Source organism: Anolis sagrei, chromosome 5 (assembly GCF_037176765.1).
Source record: "Anolis sagrei isolate rAnoSag1 chromosome 5, rAnoSag1.mat, whole genome shotgun sequence".
Classification (NCBI taxonomy): Eukaryota; Metazoa; Chordata; class Lepidosauria; order Squamata; family Dactyloidae; genus Anolis; species Anolis sagrei.
Genome location: NC_090025.1, coordinates 149,568,766 through 149,589,157, shown reverse-complemented (window position 1 = coordinate 149,589,157; position 20,392 = coordinate 149,568,766). Strand labels below are relative to the sequence as shown.

Here is a 20,392-nt window from a genome sequence, read left to right as displayed (position 1 = left end):
CTGATGTTTTGATGTTTTACCATCCTTGTGGGAGGTTTATCTCATGTCCCTGCATGGGGAGCTGGAGCCAACAGAGAGAGCTCATCCGCGCTCACCCCGGATTCGAACCTGCAACCTGTCGGTCTTCAGTCCTGCCAGTACAAGAGTTTAACCTACCACGCCACCAGGGGCTCCTAGTTACAGTGATGAAAGAGTTCCCATACTCAGTCTCAAAAACATTTCCTTTTTCAGTGCTGACCTGGGAAATAACATCCTTTTCAGATAGTCTGAGTAAAGATAATTGTATGTTCAAACAGGGTGAATTTTTCACTGTGAATTTTCCAAAGCCTTGACATTTCTACATTTCTTTGTGTATTTTGTTCTTTGTGACCTATAATACTATTATCTGGCTCAAGCCCATGCTATCCGATGGATTATATCTTCCTAAAATGAACCTATTCAAGTTCTAATAACTTCAGGGGAGGCCATCTATCCACCTGGCCACCTGGCCATCCCTGACAGGGATTTTGTGTGGGAATGTAAGAGAGAACCTTCTCTGTGGCTACACTTTCCTTCAGTTAATATGCTAAATCCAACAGGCTTCTGGGACCTGTTTTACAGAGGACTTTATAAGTGTACTGTACTATACTTATCTTTCATGTTTCTAATATATACGGTTTTGATGGTTTTTAGTCTTATGTATAGTTTAATTGCCTTTTAAACATAACTATGTGGATGTTTCCTTTTATATGTGTTTTACTTGGAATTTCTTTCACCTGGATTTTCAGTTTTGAAATATATTACAGCTATAGCATTTAATGCCTGATTTCAGGCTACTGCTATCTTGACATTCTCCTGAGTAAGAGATATTGCAAGGAACAGAAAGGGAATAATCCTCACCTCTTAATATGGCAACAGTCACTGTTGCCACTTACTTAGCTTTTAAGCTTGGATAAGCATGCACATTTTTCTTCATGGTTCACTAACTTTCTGATTTAGAAAAGAAATCAGAAAGTTTCCAGCAACACACATGAATTGTTAAAATCTCAAGTTGAGCAAGTTTCTTAGCATCAGTATAATTTAATAAATCTTTATTATGCATACATTGCCTATAATATCTACAATTGATAAAGCATTTGTAAAGAAACATATTATTTTACACGATTACTAATTTCTAGCAAATTATCATTCATATACATGTTAATATTTTTACATTGTATTGCATGTTTATTAGTAGTTACAACTGAGCTCAACATGTTGATATGAGCATGAAATAAACTCAATTTTACACATCCAATTTTACAACCCAATTTTTATACATTGAGATAATTCTCGATCTGCACCTTTAAAAACGATCTGACTTGTAACAGAACTCACTCATTTATTCCTTACTAAACTGATAAAATTTGTACAGGTCTAATGAACTCACACTTAAAAATACACACATCAACAAATCAATTCACATCCCTCTAGCCAATAACATCAATAATGAAATACTGTTACAGAATCTAATGAAACTTTTTGGCTTTTTGCACCCTTAATGTGAACTTTCAAAATGCTTTGATTGTTAACATGTGGAATATGCCATAAAAGCCACAAGGCCGATTTATAGGGTTTAAAATTCCTCAGGAAGAGAACTTCTGTGGAAAGAACTGCATAAAGGACACTGAGCGAGGTCAATCTGTGCCACCAACACAGGAAGAAGAAAGCCTTTAGGTGATAATATAACACCGAGTCTCTTGCCGCCTATCTTTCAGAGTTGTATTTGTTTCTTTGCTTCTTTCTCCTTGACACTATATTTCTAATTTCTTTCACTTTCCACAACATGATTGGGTAGGTAGATAGACGGCAAGTTGTTACAGTCAGCATTGCTGGCTTGGGGTATCCGCTGTATAATTTCTGGTGCATTAGTAGAGGTTTTTATTGACATTGTATCAGATCTGGGTCACAGTAAGAGGCAGTGTAACTATGAGGTCAACACCATCTTTCCCAATAGTTCATGGAATGACAGAAACCTTCATTTACATGCACTGTAACCTGAAAACAATGGAGTCAAATCAGGTCAAATAGTACTTTCTACACATGACTGCTCCATGTGAACGATTTCAGAGTGTATAAGCCATCGTTCTCTGAGTTCTTGCTAAATGAAAGTCCTTGTGTAATTCATTTTTTTCAGCAGGAGTTATATCAGAAATATTCCCAGCAGACTTGTATGTATCTTTTCCGTCTATCCTCTATTTCATTACAAGATAAATGATCACACAAATACATTTGTATTCATTTGCTATCCAACAGCACTGACCTAAATCCAGGCTATCCAATAGCAGTGACCTAAATCCAGTTGTTAGTCCCCAGTAAAGTATACCTATTAAACCAATGCTATTTATTTAACTATCGACTTACCAAATTTACACTGATTTAATAGGCCTGTGCCAATTAGTACTAACAAATGGATGTCATTTTTGTTGTTGCTACTTTCCTATTCATTACTGGAGCGGTACAGAAAGGCTGGGTGACTATAGCCATTTTTTAGGAACAATCTTCTCCCCAAGGCAAAAGGGGAAGGGGGAGGAAGTGGGTGAAAAAAAAAGAATATTGCACTGTGTGTCCCCGTGCATCTAAAAGGTAAGCTGCTGATCCCCAACATTTCCAGAAAATACTCTTTCTCATGGCCACATCTGGAGAGTCAAGAAAGGTGAAGGGATGCAACATTAGTCCTAGGGAGTTGTGTAATTACAAATGTGTTCTTTTGATGTCTTTATTGAGAATGTCTGAAAGATCATTCATGCAAATATGTTATGCTGTGCAATGGCCACAGACAATTTCATACCAGCAGCATGAATGCCACTGAACAGATAGATCCCAAATAATACCCACCAGCCCAAATAATTTAAGAAGGCATGTTACTTACAAAACAGCCTGCCAATTTAATACAGTTTAAAATATGTCAGCATTTTGTGTTACCTGAAAAACATATTTAAAATATTTGCTATAAAATACAATATAAAACTATCAGAAATTATTTCTTCCACTCTGGAGTTACCTCCTTAGTTCTTTAAGTTAACATATTCACAAACTAAATTTAAAAAACCCAAGCAGGGATACCTTTGTTAACAAAGCCTCACACAAAGCTGCTTCCTTTTATAAAGATTTTTTTTTATCAGAGCCCAGCCCAGCATTCCGTTTCTTGCCTTCTGTCTGGGTGGAAGTTCTTTGTTTTTGTGCTGAAACATGTTCAACAAGTCTTTTTTGTGGCATAGATACTTTTTACATGTTATTTCTACTTCTGGTTCCAAAGTTTCTGTTAATGAAGTAAATCCTAGGAAAACATCTCCATCGTTAACTGAGATATACCCATGTTGCACCATTACGTCAGATTAAATTATTATATAGAGCAATTTAAAACACTGGTCAATAAATATGGGTGTATTCAGACATTTGGAGAACAGGCCAATACGGAATTTGACTTCAACCATTTGGACAATGACTATGGACTAATTACGAATTATTAACCCAAGACTTGGCACTTTATACTTTAAATATGTTATATGTTTTAAACAGTTTCATTGTCTAATGTGTTTATTTGCTAATATGCTTTCATTGTTTTATAGCTGATAGGGTATGTTTTATGGTTATATTGGTTTTTATTGTAATATGTGCCCCTGGTGGCGTAGTGGGTTAAACCACTGAGCTGCTGAGCTTGTTGACCAAAAGGTCGCAGGTTCGAATCCAGGGAGCAGTGTGAGTTTCCACTGTCAGCCCCAGCTTCTGCAAACCTAGCAGTTTGAAAACATGCAAATGTGAGTAGGTCGACAGGTACTGCTCCAGGAGGAAGGTAATGGTGCTCCATGCAGTCATGACCTTGAAGTTGTCTACGGACAATGTCGGCTCTTAGGCTTAGAAATGGAGATGAGCACCAACCCTCAGAGCTGGACACAACTGGACTTAATGTCAGGGGACAACTTTTACCTTTTTATTGTAATATGTATGTTACGGCATTGAATTTTTGCCAGATTTTGTAAGCCGCGCACAGACACTTTGCAGCCTGCCACTGTAGAAAGAGTACATAGGCCAAGAAAGTGGGGCTTGGCCATAGCTCCCTGATAAATACAAGAATTTGGGGGATATGATTGTTGCAACTGAAGTGTTACGCTTGTCCTTGTTAGCTATATATGATTCAATTTTCACAGAAAACCCTATGAAGTATGGATATGTAGGGAGAACATTAAGCAGTAAAGAAGTACTAATAACTATTTACTAGGCAAAAAACCTGAGGCAGCATTGAGTAGGCACTGACTCTGATGAGAAGCAAAGAATGAGGATGACACAGCCAATTCCCTGACTTTCTATGTGTGACTCTTTAAAGCATGGGCAGGCTTTACACAGGAGTCAGGAGCCAATTCTTACCAAACTGCCCCATGGGCCGCACCAATAGTGCTCTACTGTCCTCAGAATCTTTTAGAAATGGTGAAACGTTGAGGATTCCTATGAAAATAGACAGATTAGGGATACTTTCCTAGCCTTTGGAAACTTTCTGAACATCGTTCAGGCAAAAATGCCCTCAAATTGTGCTGAAACTTTTTTTAAAAAGCAGTTGGGGGGGGGGGGGGGCTTCGGAGGTTGCAAAAATGAGATTTGATGGCTGGAAGGAAGGAAGGAATGATCCAACTTTCCGATAGCCCATACTTATACTGGTTGTAATTATTAAACTGTGCCACTAAAGAAGTTGCCAACAGTAATTTCTGGGGATAAATGTGTGTGGGGGTGGGTGGGGTGGGGAGCTTAATTAGAACAAAGTGTGTGAGAAAAGAATAAATAGAAACACACAAAGCTAGCTTCACATTTTTAATTGGGAGATCTGTTTATGGACGATCTGTGATATGGGTTTTCTGGCCTACAGTTTGCTAATTTTTCATGAAGAAACGAAGAATTCGCATGACATTTAAAGCTAGAATAAAAATTTGCATTTCCTGTTTTATTAATAATTTAGGGTAATCAGGCATACAAAAATAGATTTTATTTTTCTAATAATTAATTTGCCTTAAGCTATAAACATACCAAAGCATTTTAAAATAACAATCAGCAGATTTTAAAAATAATTTTAGAACAACTGTAGAAAACAAACTGAACTCAAAATCCATCAGTAATACCGGTTTTGAAGTCTGGATCAATTTAGCCATTTGCTTGCATGTGAAACGCCTGTTTCTTCAGAGACACAACTGCATAGCATCTGGGGGATTTTATGGGATCAAAAAGCTTTACCAGTCCAGACCAGGCAATGTTGTCCTGTAAAATGATATTTGATCAGACTATATCAAGAAGACATTTGACTTTGAAAGCTCATATATAGCAACACATTCATATTTAAAACATTACACAAATTCTGTAAGTTACGTGCCAACTACGAACAACAGTTAATCTCCCAGTATCTTTCCCAGGCACTTTTAGTGCTAATAACAACAGTTTTAAATGCTTTGCTTTTTAAAAGACCTTTATCTTATCTTGACCATTTCCTTGTGAATTCACAATCCACATGAAGAATTTCTATTTCATCCTTGTTAATCTATCAGTCCAAGAACTTACCAGATGTCTACAGAAGTGAAACACTTTTCTCATTGGCCAGCTTTACAAGCTCTTGTTGGGTTACTATCAGGAGCTAGTGTGCGTGTGTTTGAGAAATCCATAAGTATAAGTAGTTCACAGTAGCAATTTCTATGAACAAGGTGGGAAGGTATATGTTTGATTAATGCATTAAAAGTGTATTATTTCATTTGTTTTCTGAAACTCTAGCTGTGCAAGTATATGACAAAAATGACCGTAAGATTTTTGGGGTATTAACAAATGTACTTTTCCATTTTTTTATTGATTAATTAATAGTTTAATGACTGGAAGTGTCATTTTGCATTTCTACATCAAGTAAAAAGCATCTTCTGCCATCTCTAAAATGAGGATATCAGACTAAATGTAATTCTTATTCCAGCAAAAATAGACCCACTGAAACAGTGAAATTTAACAACAACAACAACAACAACAACAACAACAACCCCATGTGGCGCAGCAGGTTAAACCGCTGAGCTTGCTGACTGAAAGGTTGGTGGTTCGAATCCTGGGAGTGGAGTGTGCTCCTGCTGTTAGCCCCAGTTGTTAGCCCCTAGCAGTTCAAAAACACACAAATGTGAGGTCAATAGGTACCACTTCGGCGGGAAGGTAAACGGCATTCTATTCAGTCATGCTGGCCACATGACTTTAGAGGTGTCTATGGACAATACCAGCTCTTCAGCTTAGAAATGGAGAAGAGCACCGCCCTCCAGAGTTGGACATGACTAGGCTCAATGTCAAGGGGAAATCTTTACCTAACAACAACAACAACAACTTTATTTATACCCCACCGCCATCTCCCAAAGGGATTCAGGGCAGCTTGCAAAGTAGCGCACAATGGTGCTACACAACACATAAAATACAATACAAAAACATTTATAAAATCAATGACCAGTTCCAATTCTGTACCAAGACGTGTATCAGAAAAATAGCACTGAATTGTTTTAATGATATCACAGTCAGATATCTGAGCAGTCATGGTGAACATATCACTGAATGACAAATTTAGTAAAGACAAAGTGTTAAACACGATCGGATTGGTCCCTTTTTCTTCTTAAAAATCTTGCTGTGAAATGCCAGCAGTAGAAAATGTTTTGTATGCGTGGGATTTCTGGCTCACAGGTCCGCCTGTGTTGCACTTAGTAAGTTTTTTAAAAAACCAAAATGTTAGAAGAAGAATCAGAATTCTGGGTCTGCTCACAAATCCTGTATCTTATGGAAAAGGTCCCTGGCACTGTAGGTATAATTTAAAACTTGTTGGCTCTTGAGGAAAAAGCTACATCATTATTTAGATATCTCAACAGTCTCTCTAAAAATAGCCACTAAAAGCAAAAGCATACTTTTATTAGAAATCAGTTGTTCCAAGTAGTACACTGTAGACTAAATTAAAAAAATTAAAATCCTAGGATAAAAATCTTCAAAGGACTTGTTCATGGGGAAAAAAGCCCAGAGCAGTTCACATGGATGTATTCCTAATACAAAAAAGATTGCAAAACATCAACCACAGTCCAAAGTTAGGGCTATAAAAGCATAGTGCCCATGTATAGATATACGCTCACATGCACGTGTGCATGGAAACACAAACAAAAACAAAACCTCTTATTAATACAAAACAGTCTTCATTGTTCATCCCTTCTTTTTATTATGTGCAAAATGTTCAGCCATCCTACCTAAACTTCACTGCACATCTAAAATGCAAGCACTATTTACAGGTGATCCAGGTTGAAGAATGAGAAAAATGGATTTACTACTAATGTGATAATGCCTAACCATTGGTCGTGTTTAAACCATCAACAGATCATATTAAGAAGCAACATTTTAGCCCATGGGATGACAGCTACTTTGTTCCTTGCTTTGGGCCAGCTGAAAATAAACCTCTGCAGTGAAGTTTTTCGCTAACCATTGTTTTCTGAACCAGAAAACTATAGCTTCTAACTTCAGAAGAAGTCATCATATTAAATATTTGGCTTGTTTAGAAGCCACTAACTAGAGCCACTTGGACAAATGAAAAACTACACTTAATGAAAGGCTTCTTGGTTTGTGCAAAGGGAAGAGTGAAGCAGCTGCTTGCATCTGTAAGTGCTTCTTCATCCATACAATGAGCAGGCAATTCCTGAGTTACAAACATTTGATTGTGATATAATTCCAAAATATAAACGGAGGTTGGCGTTTGCTTTCCCGGTTCAGAGTTTCCTTGTGTCCCAGGAAGGCCTTCCGGGCGAGGAGGCCTCTTCCTTCTCTTTCTCTCTCTGGCCTGGGACTGGGACAATAGCAACAAGAGGAAATTTACCCTTAGGAAGGGAAATTCACTCCTGTAAGATTTGTCATGGGGAAAAGGTATCTCCTTGGAAGCTTTATCACCAATCCTTGTTTCCACAACAAGCCAACATTTTCAAAATCCAATTGTCACAGGGAACTGGGATACAGGCAGCAAAACAAACATTACAGGACTGTACAAGTGATTGGGACATGTGAGGAAAGCTTTCTATTTCCATATAACAACTGGAAATCTCTCCTGTTCATAGTAGGTGCCCCCGATGGCGCAATGGGTTAAATCTTATGCCAGAAGAACTGCTGACTAAAAAGTTAGTGTTCAAATCCAGGGAGAGCAGGTTGAGCTCCCTCTGTCAGCTCCAGCTCCCCATGCGGGGACATGGGAGAAGTCTCCCGCAAGGATGGCAAAACATCAAACATCCGGGCATCCCCTGGCCAACATCCTTGCAGACGCACAATTCTCTCACACCAGAAGCAACTTGCCGTTTCTCAAGTTGCCCCTGACACGAAAAAAGTATTAAAGTAGAAAGACTGCAAGAACAGATGGCATTGATCTCCATAGTTAGGATTCTCCTGCGTGTATCTAGAGTGAACATTGTCTCCACTTCCATGGAGAGCTCCATTAGAGTACAACAACCATCTGTTTTCATAACAAAGATAAAAGATTCTAGAAACAGTTTTCCTTCTCTTCCCCAAACAAATCAGCTCTCAATTATTCTTCCTTCACAAGAGCACAAACAAAAAGAATGCTTCCTTTGCCCCTTTATTTTTGGGGTGGAAAAGAACAGAATGAAAGAAACAAAGTGCAAGTGAGGGTTGACAAAGGAGAAATGCTAAAAAAGGCAGAGACATAAAGAAGAACAAGTAGGCATGTGAAGTTTTGGTCCTGCCTCATAACTTCCCCTAGTCAATTAAGGCATAAAAACAAAACAAAACAAAGCAACTGCCTGCAAAGAGAATGAAGTGGCAGTAGTTTCTTTCCTAGGAAGAAATAAATTCTCAATGTAAGGGCTATATGTGGGGGCTACAAAGGGTTGTTTTTTTAAGCAATTTCTGCTGAATTCCAAGAAAAGGCCAGTGCTGGGGGAACAGAGATGGAAAGGGGAAAGTGGGCCTGCACCTGGAGAGGTAGAGAAACTACATACCAGAATATAACTATATATCAACAGTAGTAGAGAGAGAGTGTGAGAGAAAGAATGAAAATAGTGCGGTCAGTGCCCCCAACGATCAGTTCACAAATCAAATCTATACTTTGAAAGGCAAAGCAAAGAATAGGGGGAGAAACCCCTTGAATTTACTACTTAGAAAACGGGTAAGATACCAAAAAAAAAAAAAATCTGTTTCTTTTGGTTGTTTAATGTAGCTGCTGTAATGCAACAAAGTCTGTCTGGATTTTTGTTTTTCTGGCAGTTTTTTTTTTTGCTTGCATAGTCAATTGCTTTCTTGCCCCAGACTGTTGATGAGGAATTTTCTGAAGCCAAAGTTATGTAGCTGCAGTGACTACATGAACCTGTAGTTCCATGCAGCTCCTACTAATGGCCATATATTTGCAGCGTTTCCAAAAGGTGCCAAATTCATCTGAATCAAGTGTATATGAATTTTAAAAATATTTACTGAGGACATGCATTCTTTTGCAATTTTCCAAGCCCTGTACCAAAGTGATTTGATACATTTTGATAGTCTTGATCTCTACATAATATTCTACTCTCAGCCAACAATGTGCTGCCACCTATAACTCATTTTTCAATTGCTTGGATTTGATACCTTTTGGAACTCCACAGTGTCATGTTCTTACAGGAAACTGCATGAGGCTGATGAACATATATGATGCAAGTTATGAAATGACCTATGAGTCTATCACCAAACATCTTCCTTCTAAATATTATAATGGGAAATCATTTGCCAGATCAAATGAGTACCCTTTTGCTCAAGTATACAGATGTCACTCTTCTTTGGATGCTACTTCTGCAGGCTATAGATCATCCAGTCATGTGGTTAATGCAGAGGGTGAAGTTGCAAGATGATGTTGCTAAGCCACCATTTTGGATACTGTGCATAATCTCCATTTGAGTGGCAACACAATAACCCTAGAACAGTGATTCTCAACCTGTGGGTCCCCAGGTGTTTTGGCTGACAGCTCAAAGAAATCCCAGCCAGTTTTCCAGCTGTTAGGATTCTTGGGAGTTGAACACCAAAACATCTGGGGACCCACAGGTTGATATATGTGACATCTAGAATCATAGTACAACTATGCTGCTAGAAGTAATATGTATTCTGGGTGAAACATTTCCACATTAGTATATAGTAAGTATATGTAGAACAGCAAAGACTGGTTAAATGAACCAGTACCAAAAAAGTATGTGACTGACTCCTAAATTCACTCATAATTATTTTTGTAGAAGACAACCCCATTTTGAACCTAACACCCAAGATGATTTTACAAACATTATCCCAGATAACTCACTATCATAATTCAAATCCCAATGTGTATGGATTTTTAAAATATGAATACAACTCCTGACATCAACAGTAGCATGCACTAAGTAAAAACTGTTCAGCAGTTCAACTATTATCAATTAAAATATCTGTTTGGGCAATACTTTTTCTTTATTACTAGTAATTTACCAAGCAATTTAGAGAAGATAAAAACTTAACTGCCGCAGATTGTGCCAAAGTAAAAACAGCTGCTAGGCTATGTTGGGAGTGATGGTCTGAACATTTTAAAAGTTTGGCAAATATGTGAAAACCACATGTGTGTTTTTTCAATATGAAAAAGATTTACTCTGCTGCTATTTTACTAATTCAAAGAGACCCAATATGGTTCATAAAACTACTACTGCAGGTCATACATCTAATTACCTGTTCCTGAAGGTAGCAGAGACGATCTAGAAGGATCAGTACTTCTATGCAAGGTCCCAGGACAACTTTCAGCTGAAAGAATTAAATGCCAACTTAGCTAACAAATATTTATTATATAATTTAAATTTCATCTTAATGGGATTTTCATGATTTTATCAACAATGTCAGCAGCTTTTCAGCCCTGCTGACAAAAATAGGCATTTTCAAAACAGGATTTAGCCATGGTCTATTAATAGACATTCAAAATGCAAAAGCATAAAAACTGTGTTACGAATATACTCTTACCTAACTAAAATCCTTTGCCTCCTATTAAGTTTTCAAAATGGTCCTCAGCACTGAGTCTGTGCTACCAAACAGTTTAAACCCCCCCCCCCAAAAAAAAACCCTTTCCTTACCAAAATAATTAAAGGGCAAGTTTTCTTGAGAAAATACAGTACAACTCCTACCTTACCAATTCTATTTTGCCGGACATCTTTGGAATATCAGTGCAGTAAAAGATCAAAGCTTGTCAAATGTATTAGGCATGGCATCAATTGATTTAGTAGCTTTGAGGTATAACTCAGCATTAAAAAAAACCCACTTCAAGTGGCAGGAATCTCGTTAAAAGGAAAACCAACAATGAAATGTACTAAAAGGAATGCACAGAGACTAATATGAGTTCAAAAGGAAACTGACATTTTTCACATTTATTATACTTCAAAAAGAATATCCATATGTTCTCGTTATTGTTTTACTGACACCTAATATACTTTTGGAAGAGAGCATGCTCCCTATTAAGGGGTGATTTTTTTTCAATTTTTCTATGGTATCATAACACAAATTGATCCACCCTATTATAAAATTTCTTACAAATCAATGATAGCCTAGTGTAAACCTAAAAAACAACTTTTCAAATACTGTTATTTTTACCATATTAAAAGCTTCCATCTCATTCATTCTGTGCTTGTATTTTTCAAAGTACTCCATTATGCGGCTGTCTGAAATCTGCAATAGGAAGAAAATTGATGACAGCAATTAAAGCTTACCTGAAGCAGATGCTAACATTATTTTCTCTAATTAAGAATACTTCAGAACAAAGAAAAATTTCATTTGGCAATCAATATTTTTCTAACTTGCTATTAATGACTTTCTTCTACCCTTCTACTCTCGAGGTTGTTTATGCCTGAGTTACCTGCAGTACAAGTTACACAATATTGTAGAATTGTAACTATGCCTAGAATTGTAAAAAATGAAAATACCTCTAAGTCTGCCATTCTAAACATGCTTTCACTATGGAGTATATCCCACTGAATTCTGTGGGGTGTCAATTTGGCGTTAACAAATATGTCAAGTTCTGTAAGTTTATGTCAATATCTGATAAAAGAACAAGCTTGGAAACTTTGAGTTGGATCCATATGGACTCTACTACTAATAGAAAGATACTTGGATCCAATTATTTCAGCTGATGAGTTTAGTATTCCTATAAAGCAGATGTTTAGGGAGCACCAAACTGGAATGAAGATATTGGAAAAAATGGAGGAGGGCACTCAAAGTGTCTGCATGTGTGGTGTATTCCAGCTCTCTTTTTATTGTATGTATAATTGTGATTCACAAGACTAACATGGTTGTTTGAGAAGGCATTTGAGTAAGTGCGGCAACAATTGGCAATGACGATTGGAACGGAACATGGATAACGAGATTTGGATTGTGGTTCAACGATGAATCATAGAATCATAGAATCAAAGAGTTGGAAGAGACCTCATGGGCCATCCAGTCCAACCCCCTGCCAAGAAGCAGGAATATTGCATTCAAATCACCCCTGACAGATGGCCATCCAGCCTCTGTTTAAAAGCTTCCAAGGAAGGAGCCTCCACCACACTCCGGGGCAGAGAGTTCCACTGCTGAACAGCTCTCACAGTCAGGAAGTTCTTCCTAATGTTCAGATGGAATCTCCTTTCTTGTAGTTTGAAGCCATTGTTCCGTGTCCTAGTCTCCAAGGAAGCAGAAAACAAGCTTGCTCCCTCCTCCCTGTGGCTTCCTCTCACATATTTATACATGGCTATCATATCTCCTCTCAGCCTTCTCTTCTTCAGGCTAAACATGCCCAGTTCCCTAAGCCGCTCCTCATAGGGCTTGTTCTCCAGACCCTTGATCATTTTAGTCGCCCTCCTCTGGACACTTTCCAGCTTGTCAATATCTCTCTTGAATTGTGGTGCCCAGAATTGGACACAATATTCCAGATGTGGTCTAACCAAAGCAGAATAGAGGGGTAGCATTACTTCCTTAGATCTAGACACTATGCTCCTATTGATGCAGGCCAAAATCCCATTGGCTTTTTTTGCCGCCACATCACATTGTTGGCTCATGTTTAACTTGTTGTCCACGAGGACTCCAAGATCTTTTTCACACGTACTGCTCTCGAGCCAGGCGTCCCCCATTCTGTATCTTTGCATCTCATTTTTTCTGCCAAAGTGGAGTATCTTGTAGCGAATGACTTATTGTAATTGTATTATTGATATTGATGTTGTTTAATGTTGTTTTTGATATTGCTAGTTGATGTTGGCTTATGTTGTAAATTGCACCTGATTTTACATGTTGTACACCGCCGTGAGTCGCCCCAGGGCTGAGAACGGCAGTCTATAAGCGCAGTAAATAAATAAATAAATAAATAACATTAAAAAAGAACTAAGGAAAGGAAGAGGAACATGTAAGCCTAGTTAAGACATAAATATTAAAGCATGTTTTGACAATCATGAATGAGCTTGTTTTGCTTTATCCTCCACCTCTTCTCATACTTCCTAATTCTGCTTTCACAGCAAACTACTGTTTGCATACGGCACAGTTTGTATAACTTCAGACATCATTATATAACAATAATTTTGAGAATTATCATATGCTAAAGCCAGGAATAGAGGGCACAAATCAGACCATACAAAGAAAAGGAGGAGATTGGTTGCTGAAAGTCAATTTGTAGTAGCAAAACCATTGGGGTTTTTTAATTACGTCTGAAGCAGGAAAAGGAGAAAATCAAGGTAAGTAACTTTTCCTGAAACTCTTACATTATTATTTCATATTCAAAGTACAAATAAAAGTTATATACTGTAGGCCATCTTCATCAAGGTTATATTGTACAAATAATCACATGAAAGGGGTCAATTCTCCATGACACTGATGAAATGCCTTTAATGAAATCCCATACATATTTGACTGGGAACTCTTTATCGGCAGATGTCTACCATTTCTTCCAGCACCTTATTAATGTAGGGGCTTTCCTGTTTGCTTATATTAAATTGAAGTCTGTGGTTTGTCAGGTGATTTCTGTAGATATTACTGCTGTTGAAACTCCTTGTCAGATTAAACTGGAATTTGGCATTGGCATCATGTAGATTACATGTTGGTTTATATATGAAATACAACTAGATTTGAAGCAGAGCACAAATATACATTTTCACACCGCTACCCTATTAGCCTTTCATAATCCCTTTGAAGTACATATGCTGATCTATATCTGTTTTGTAACAATCAGTTGGTGAACATTCTTACTGAAGTTCTTATTACAGATTACCTATTCACATTATAACTCAAGTTAACCCCAAATGAGGGCAAGTTGTGAAACTTCAGAACAAGAGTTGCTGATCTTGACAATATCTACTTCTGGAGAAATACATGAAAGACTGTGCTACTCATATCTGAGAGGTTTGTTGATACAGATGGAAATGGTCAAATTTGCAAATCTATTGCTGGTTCATCAATTCTGGTAAGGCACATGGCAGATTGTGTTTTCTGAAATATATGATGCAACCTCTGCCTGTGCAAAAGAACTATTCAAAATAGCTACATGTACTGCTCTGTTCTTGCCAAAGGTGAAGTTAGTCCAGTAATAGCAACTTTGAAATAAGTGATTGCAAGTAAGTAAATCCTTGTGGATTTATTCAATTCCTTGAATACTCTTTTTCAGATTTGCAAAGTAATGGCCTATGGTTAATGTGTCAGACATTCTGATATCGCAGCAAACAAATGTCTTGAAAAAGGAGGACATCACTTCAGATTCTAGAGATTGGATCACTTGAGGAGGCTTCCAAAGGATTAGAGGGCTTCCAATATTTATTATTACTTTTAAACCTAAAGGTGCCTCAAACCATATGAAAATAAGATGTAGTTTGGGTTTTATTTTTTTTAAAAGAGGGCAGGGGTAGAGTTAGCAGCCTGAGGAGGCAACTTCATATTTGCTTTTAACATAACAAGACCCATTCTTGTATTTTTAAAATATAAAGAATAGTATAAAGAAAAGTTATTTTGACTTCTTATTTTGCTGAGTAATGTCCAAAAGCATTGCTTCTGTTTATTTTATTTATTAAAATACTTAGATCCCAACTTAAGTCCAAGGATCACAGAACAACATACAATAAAATCAATACAGAACAGTTTGAAATGATAAATAATGTTTAAACAATATGAAATGCGGAGGCACATAAGTTCTGCCCATTAACGTTTTATTTAGCTCCCATGGCTAATAGCTGTTAATTCATACAACCTTGATGCTACGGTGGACAAGGCTGTCCAGGAGTCATTTTAGTACTCCCACAAATTTCTGCAGTCCACACCTGCATCTGTGATGCCCAACCTCACAACACCGAGCAGGTGGTTTAATATTTATTTACTTACTAGCTTTGGCCCCTTCCACAAAGCTGAATAAAATCCCACATTATCTGCTTTGAACTCGAATATATGGCAGTGTGAACTCAGATAACCAAGTTCAAAGCCGATATTGTGGAATTTTCTGCCTTGATATTCTGGGTTATATGGCTGTGTGAAAGGGCCCTCTGGCATCTGGCGATGCTTGGATTATGTCCTTAGTGAGGATAACTATTAGAAATAGTCTTTGTTTGTTTTTGGATTTTATTAATGGATCTAATAGAAAATTCATAAGGATGTGGGTAAACAACAACTCCTGTCATCATCTGTCATTGTCCCTGCGAGTATTCATGATGGATATATTTGTCAAATTTGGTCCAGAGCCATCGTTTGTGGGATTCACTGTGCTCCCTAGATGCAAAGTGTACTGTAACTGTCATCATCCGACGCCCCCCCCCCCCCCCCCCCCCCCCGTCCAATAATTTCTGTTGATCATGGGGGAAGTTTGGTCCAGATCTATCATTCCTGTAAGTCTGATGAAGTTACTAGACAGCTCCAAAATGAGGAATTAATATGCTGGATACACAAACCTGGGGCCTAAGATCAAGTCCCCACACAGTCTTGCCATCCTCACATCCTTTCTGTGTCTTGGGATAAAATGGAAGGCAGACGGGGAACATCCGATAGAATTATGCACTGATGTTTATATACACACATGCAAATATTCTAATACAAATATGGAGAGATTGCTATGTGCACATACAAATATCAGCACATAACGATGGGGGTTTTTTTTTATAAAAAAAAATGCCACCAGATTTTGCTCTTTCCCCAGTTGCTTATTCACAATTTAATATTTTAAAGTTTTAAATAAATACTTTCAGAGACCTCTAATGGCTCTCTGCTTCTCTTCTCTTGAGACCAGCTGGGTCTCTGTGGGAGTCCGAACAGCTGATCAGCTGTTTCAGAATGTTTAAAATCTGCACAGGCAGGAAGCAGAGGGAAATCCCAAACTTTATATGACTGCAGGGCCACACAGTCATAGGAAAATCCACTTTTTTCACCTGGAAGCAGGATAAAGGAGGACCTTTTTGTATCAGGTTGAATGTACATTTAGCACAAACATCATCTGCCCCCCACCCAACCTGTTATCTCCTGTTTCTTTTGTGTTGTGTGGAAGGGCCCTTAATGATCTCTAGAAGGAGGAACTGTCTTGGAAATCATCCATAAGCATGTATGTATACACACGTGCACATGCACACACACACGTACACACACACACATATACAAACCTATTTGCGCTATAAATAATATATAGATAGATTTCATTTCTATGCTGCCTTTTCACCGAAAGTGGGACCCAATGTAGCCAAAAACAGTAAAACAACAATGCAATACAAATTTTAAAATAATTTTAAACCCATATTAATTACCATAAAATCATTGAAAGACATGCAATTTTTTTAAAAAATAAATGAAACACCCATCATAGTAAGAAGTTTCCCTGCTCACACATTAAAAGCCTACTTAAATAGAAATGTAAAAGGAAAACAGAGGGTGACAGCTTAGTCTTCCACATAAGGCCATTTCAGAGGGTGGGAGCAGGCACTGTGCAGCATTACAGACCATATTTTGACATCAATAATACTACTGACTTGACACTGAAGATACTCTTCAGCTAACACAGGTCCAATAAGAAAATAATCTCAAATTAATTTTGTTACTCTACAAATTACGACAGTTCCATTTATGTCTGCTGTTTTGCATCTGCTTTAAATTAAACAATTTTACGAGTGGATAGCTTTTTCAAAAATATTTCTTATAGATAATAAAACAATTTTAGGAATGTAGTAATTTTTTTCAAATCAATATTCAGCTTGCAGTAATTTGGCATTGGTCTGTAACTTAGATATACAATAGATCTGAATTTCATTATCCAAAAAACAGAATCAGATTTCAAAAGAATCATCTAGCAAACAAAAGAACCATCTAGCAAACAACACATCTGATTTAATAAATGAGAAATCAATATAATCACCAACTTACCTTTGACTCGTCAAGTTCAAGCTTTTTTAAAGATTTCCTGACATAATCCAGGAAGGATGATGTTTTGGAATATACTTTTCCAATATTGCGATCACTGAAATGATAAAAAACATTTATTTTGTTGTATTAAGAGGCTGCTTATTGTAATTCCCCAAAGAACACACACACAAACATGATACACTATGGACAGCTGTGTAAAAGCTAAATAAAAAAATAATATAATTACTTTCAGAAAAAAGGGAAAGGTTTTGCTATATTTGCTTATCTCAGTGTCCTGTCTGTTTTTGTTCTAACTATTATACTCAATGTATTCTTAAAATATTCTTTCTAATGTTTTTTTCCAGTTTCTTTTGGATTTTTAAAATAATGGTGTAGATATATTGGACCATGTCCAAAGGAATAGTAGGAGAGTCCTATCTATATAGGTGGCATTTACATGAGCCTCTAAACACAGCATAAGCCTCATCTGAAGTTATACTATAGTGTTTTCGGAGCTCTGGTGACAAATAATCCTGATGCTACCGCTTAGTATTTTGTTACTAATGAGTCAGTCAACCTTGCCGTCCTTTCAACTAGTATCTTGTTACTTAATCCCACTTTCCTTGGGAAGAATTGGGAAGCGTTTTGTATCTTCTAGTGTAAAGAAGCTGCTATTTGTCCTTGCTGATCTTAAATTAGTTAATTATTAGGAAGGAATCTTACCAGACAAGTTATAAGGTTATAACCATTTAAAGCCAATGAAAGATAAACAAAACATATTGAAGCTATGGGTTCCACTCTGGCTTCACATTGTTTCTGACTTATGGTGACCCTAGGGTGAACTTATAATAGAAAGGCTTCTTCAACAAGGGATTGCTTTTGCCTTCTTCTAAGCCTGACTTGCTCAAGGTTACTCTGTGGGTTCTCATTGCAGAGCAAGTGTTTGAATCCTGGTCTCCAGAGACCAATTATCAAACCACTACACCCCACTGGCTTTCTCATAGCAGGCATCATTACTTATTCCTCCATTTAATTTTGCCTGCTTTTCAAGCAGACACTGCATGTGCCGTCTTCATTCCAAAGAGTTGAGTTTGCGAAATTTAGTACAGAAAGAGCACCATGTAATTCACTAGATCCTTGCCACTAATTGGTTTAATGAGAAGAGACTTTAAAGTGTGAGCTAGTTTGCAACAGAATATGCAGAGTCCAGGACAGATTTATATTATTGTTGTTGTTGTTGTTGCTATTTTTATATCCCACTTTATCTTCCCCGAAAAGGACTCAAAGCGGTTTAACAAAAAAGCACCAGCATAATCATTTAAAATATACAAATAAACGGACATTAAAACAGGATTAACTATAAAGAGCATTAAAAAATTCCCTGTTTAAAAAAATTCGAAGTAAAAAACCACAGAATCCCCTGAATTGATGTTAAGAACCTTCCTCTTCAAAAGCCTGTCTAAATAAAAAGGTTTTAGCCTTCAACCAAAAGGACAGCAAGGAGGGGACCATTCTACCTTCCCTGGGAAGGGAGCTCCAGAGTCAAGGGGTAGCCACCAAAAAGGCCCACTCTCTTGTTCTCACCAATTGTGCTAGAGATGGAGGTGAGATTGAGAGGAGGGCTTCTCCTGAAGATCTCAGGGCCCAGGCAGGTTCATATAAGGCAGTAGTTCTCAACCTGTGGGTCCCCAGGTGTTTTGGCCTACAACTCCCAGAAATCCCAGTCAGTTTACCAGCTGTTAGGATTTCTGGGAGTTGAAGGCCAAAACATCTGGGGACCCACAGGTTGAGAACCACTGATATAAGGGGATGCGGTCAATCAAATAGCCTGGACCTGAACCATCTAGGGATTTGAAGGTCAAAACCAGCACTGTGAATTGTGTGGATTAAGTTTCAATTTGTTTGTCCTCTTCTAGTGCATTACTCATGACAGGCACTGGTTTAGGGTCAGGACAGCTTCCCTGTAAAGTAAAGTAAAGCTGAGTGACATCCTCATACACGTGGCACCATACTCCAAAAACTGTGACTTCACCCAGCGGTTTCATGTATATGTTAAACAGTATGGGAGACAAAATGGAAGTCTGAGGAACCCCAAAGGTCAACTGTGGGGAGTTCAAACAGTAGTCTCCCAGCACCACTTTCTGGGTATGGCCCTCCCGAAAGGATCAAAACCACTGTAAGACAATGCCACCCAGTCCCATCCCAGTGTGATGGCCCAGGAGGATACTATGGTCAATGGTATCAAAAGCCACTGAGATTCAGAAGAACCAACAGGGACACATTCCCTCTGTCTAGCTGTCTTCATAAGTCATCCACCAAGGCAACCAGAGCTATCTCTGTTCCATAACCAGGCCTGAAACTATATTGAAATGGATCTAGATAATCCGTTTTGTCCAGAAATTCCTGGATTTGGGAGGCCACCACATGCTCCAGAACTTTGCTCGGAAATGGAAGGTTGGACACTGGCCAATAGTTATCCATTATAGAGGGATTTGGGGATGACTTTTTAATATATGTCTCACAACTGCCTACTTTAGGCAAGTTGGAACTTTGCTTTGTTCCAAGGAGGAACTGACCACCACCTTCACCCACTCTGCCAGTTCCCCTCTGGCCTGTTTAATCCACCAGGATGGGCAAGGATCTTGAATACATGTGGTAGCTCTCACTTCTCCAAGGATCCTGTCCACATCTTCAGGCTGCACCAATTGAAAAAAAAAACTATCAACACCGAAGGTTAAAAAAAAAACACTTTCAGCTAACTGGGATAGTAAATGTTTGCTGTACATTATTTTCAGGATTCACTGAGATTATGAATAAAAAGAAGGAAGTCTGTCCTTAATGATATGTGAAGTTATAGCACACTACCTTCTTTTGACTCCATATTCTTCTACTACAATAACCTGCAGTACAGCTCGATAAAACAATGATTCATTAGGCAGCTGCAAGGAATCAACAACAGGAAGTTTAGCTGGAAGCAGATACCACAACCAGAATAGTAAAAATAGTTTGCTGTCTTCAACTAATTACTGGTTAGTGCTCATTC

At 37.8% G+C, this 20,392-nt stretch overlaps 1 protein-coding gene across 3 annotated transcripts in view; it reads right to left on the bottom strand.

Moving 5' to 3' along the window:
• Positions 1–1,148: 1,148 nt before the first annotated feature.
• METTL25 (methyltransferase like 25) overlaps positions 1,149–20,392 on the bottom strand; it is a 46,891-nt gene continuing 27,647 nt past the window's right edge. The window contains exons 8-13 of one of the 3 annotated variants that reach the window (XM_067469120.1): positions 20,215–20,288; positions 17,371–17,464; positions 11,620–11,694; positions 10,711–10,782; positions 5,130–5,265; positions 1,149–2,016 (exon numbers count right to left, since the gene is read on the bottom strand). In XM_067469120.1, the coding sequence (XP_067325221.1) occupies positions 5,152–5,265; positions 10,711–10,782; positions 11,620–11,694; positions 17,371–17,464; positions 20,215–20,288 (429 nt within the window). In that variant the 3' untranslated portion in view covers positions 1,149–2,016; positions 5,130–5,151. Of the gene's footprint in view, positions 2,017–2,204; positions 2,944–4,811; positions 5,266–10,710; positions 10,783–11,619; positions 11,695–17,370; positions 17,465–20,214; positions 20,289–20,392 lie in introns of those variants that run through there. The other 2 variants (XM_067469119.1, XM_060777377.2) reach the window with 2 other exon arrangements.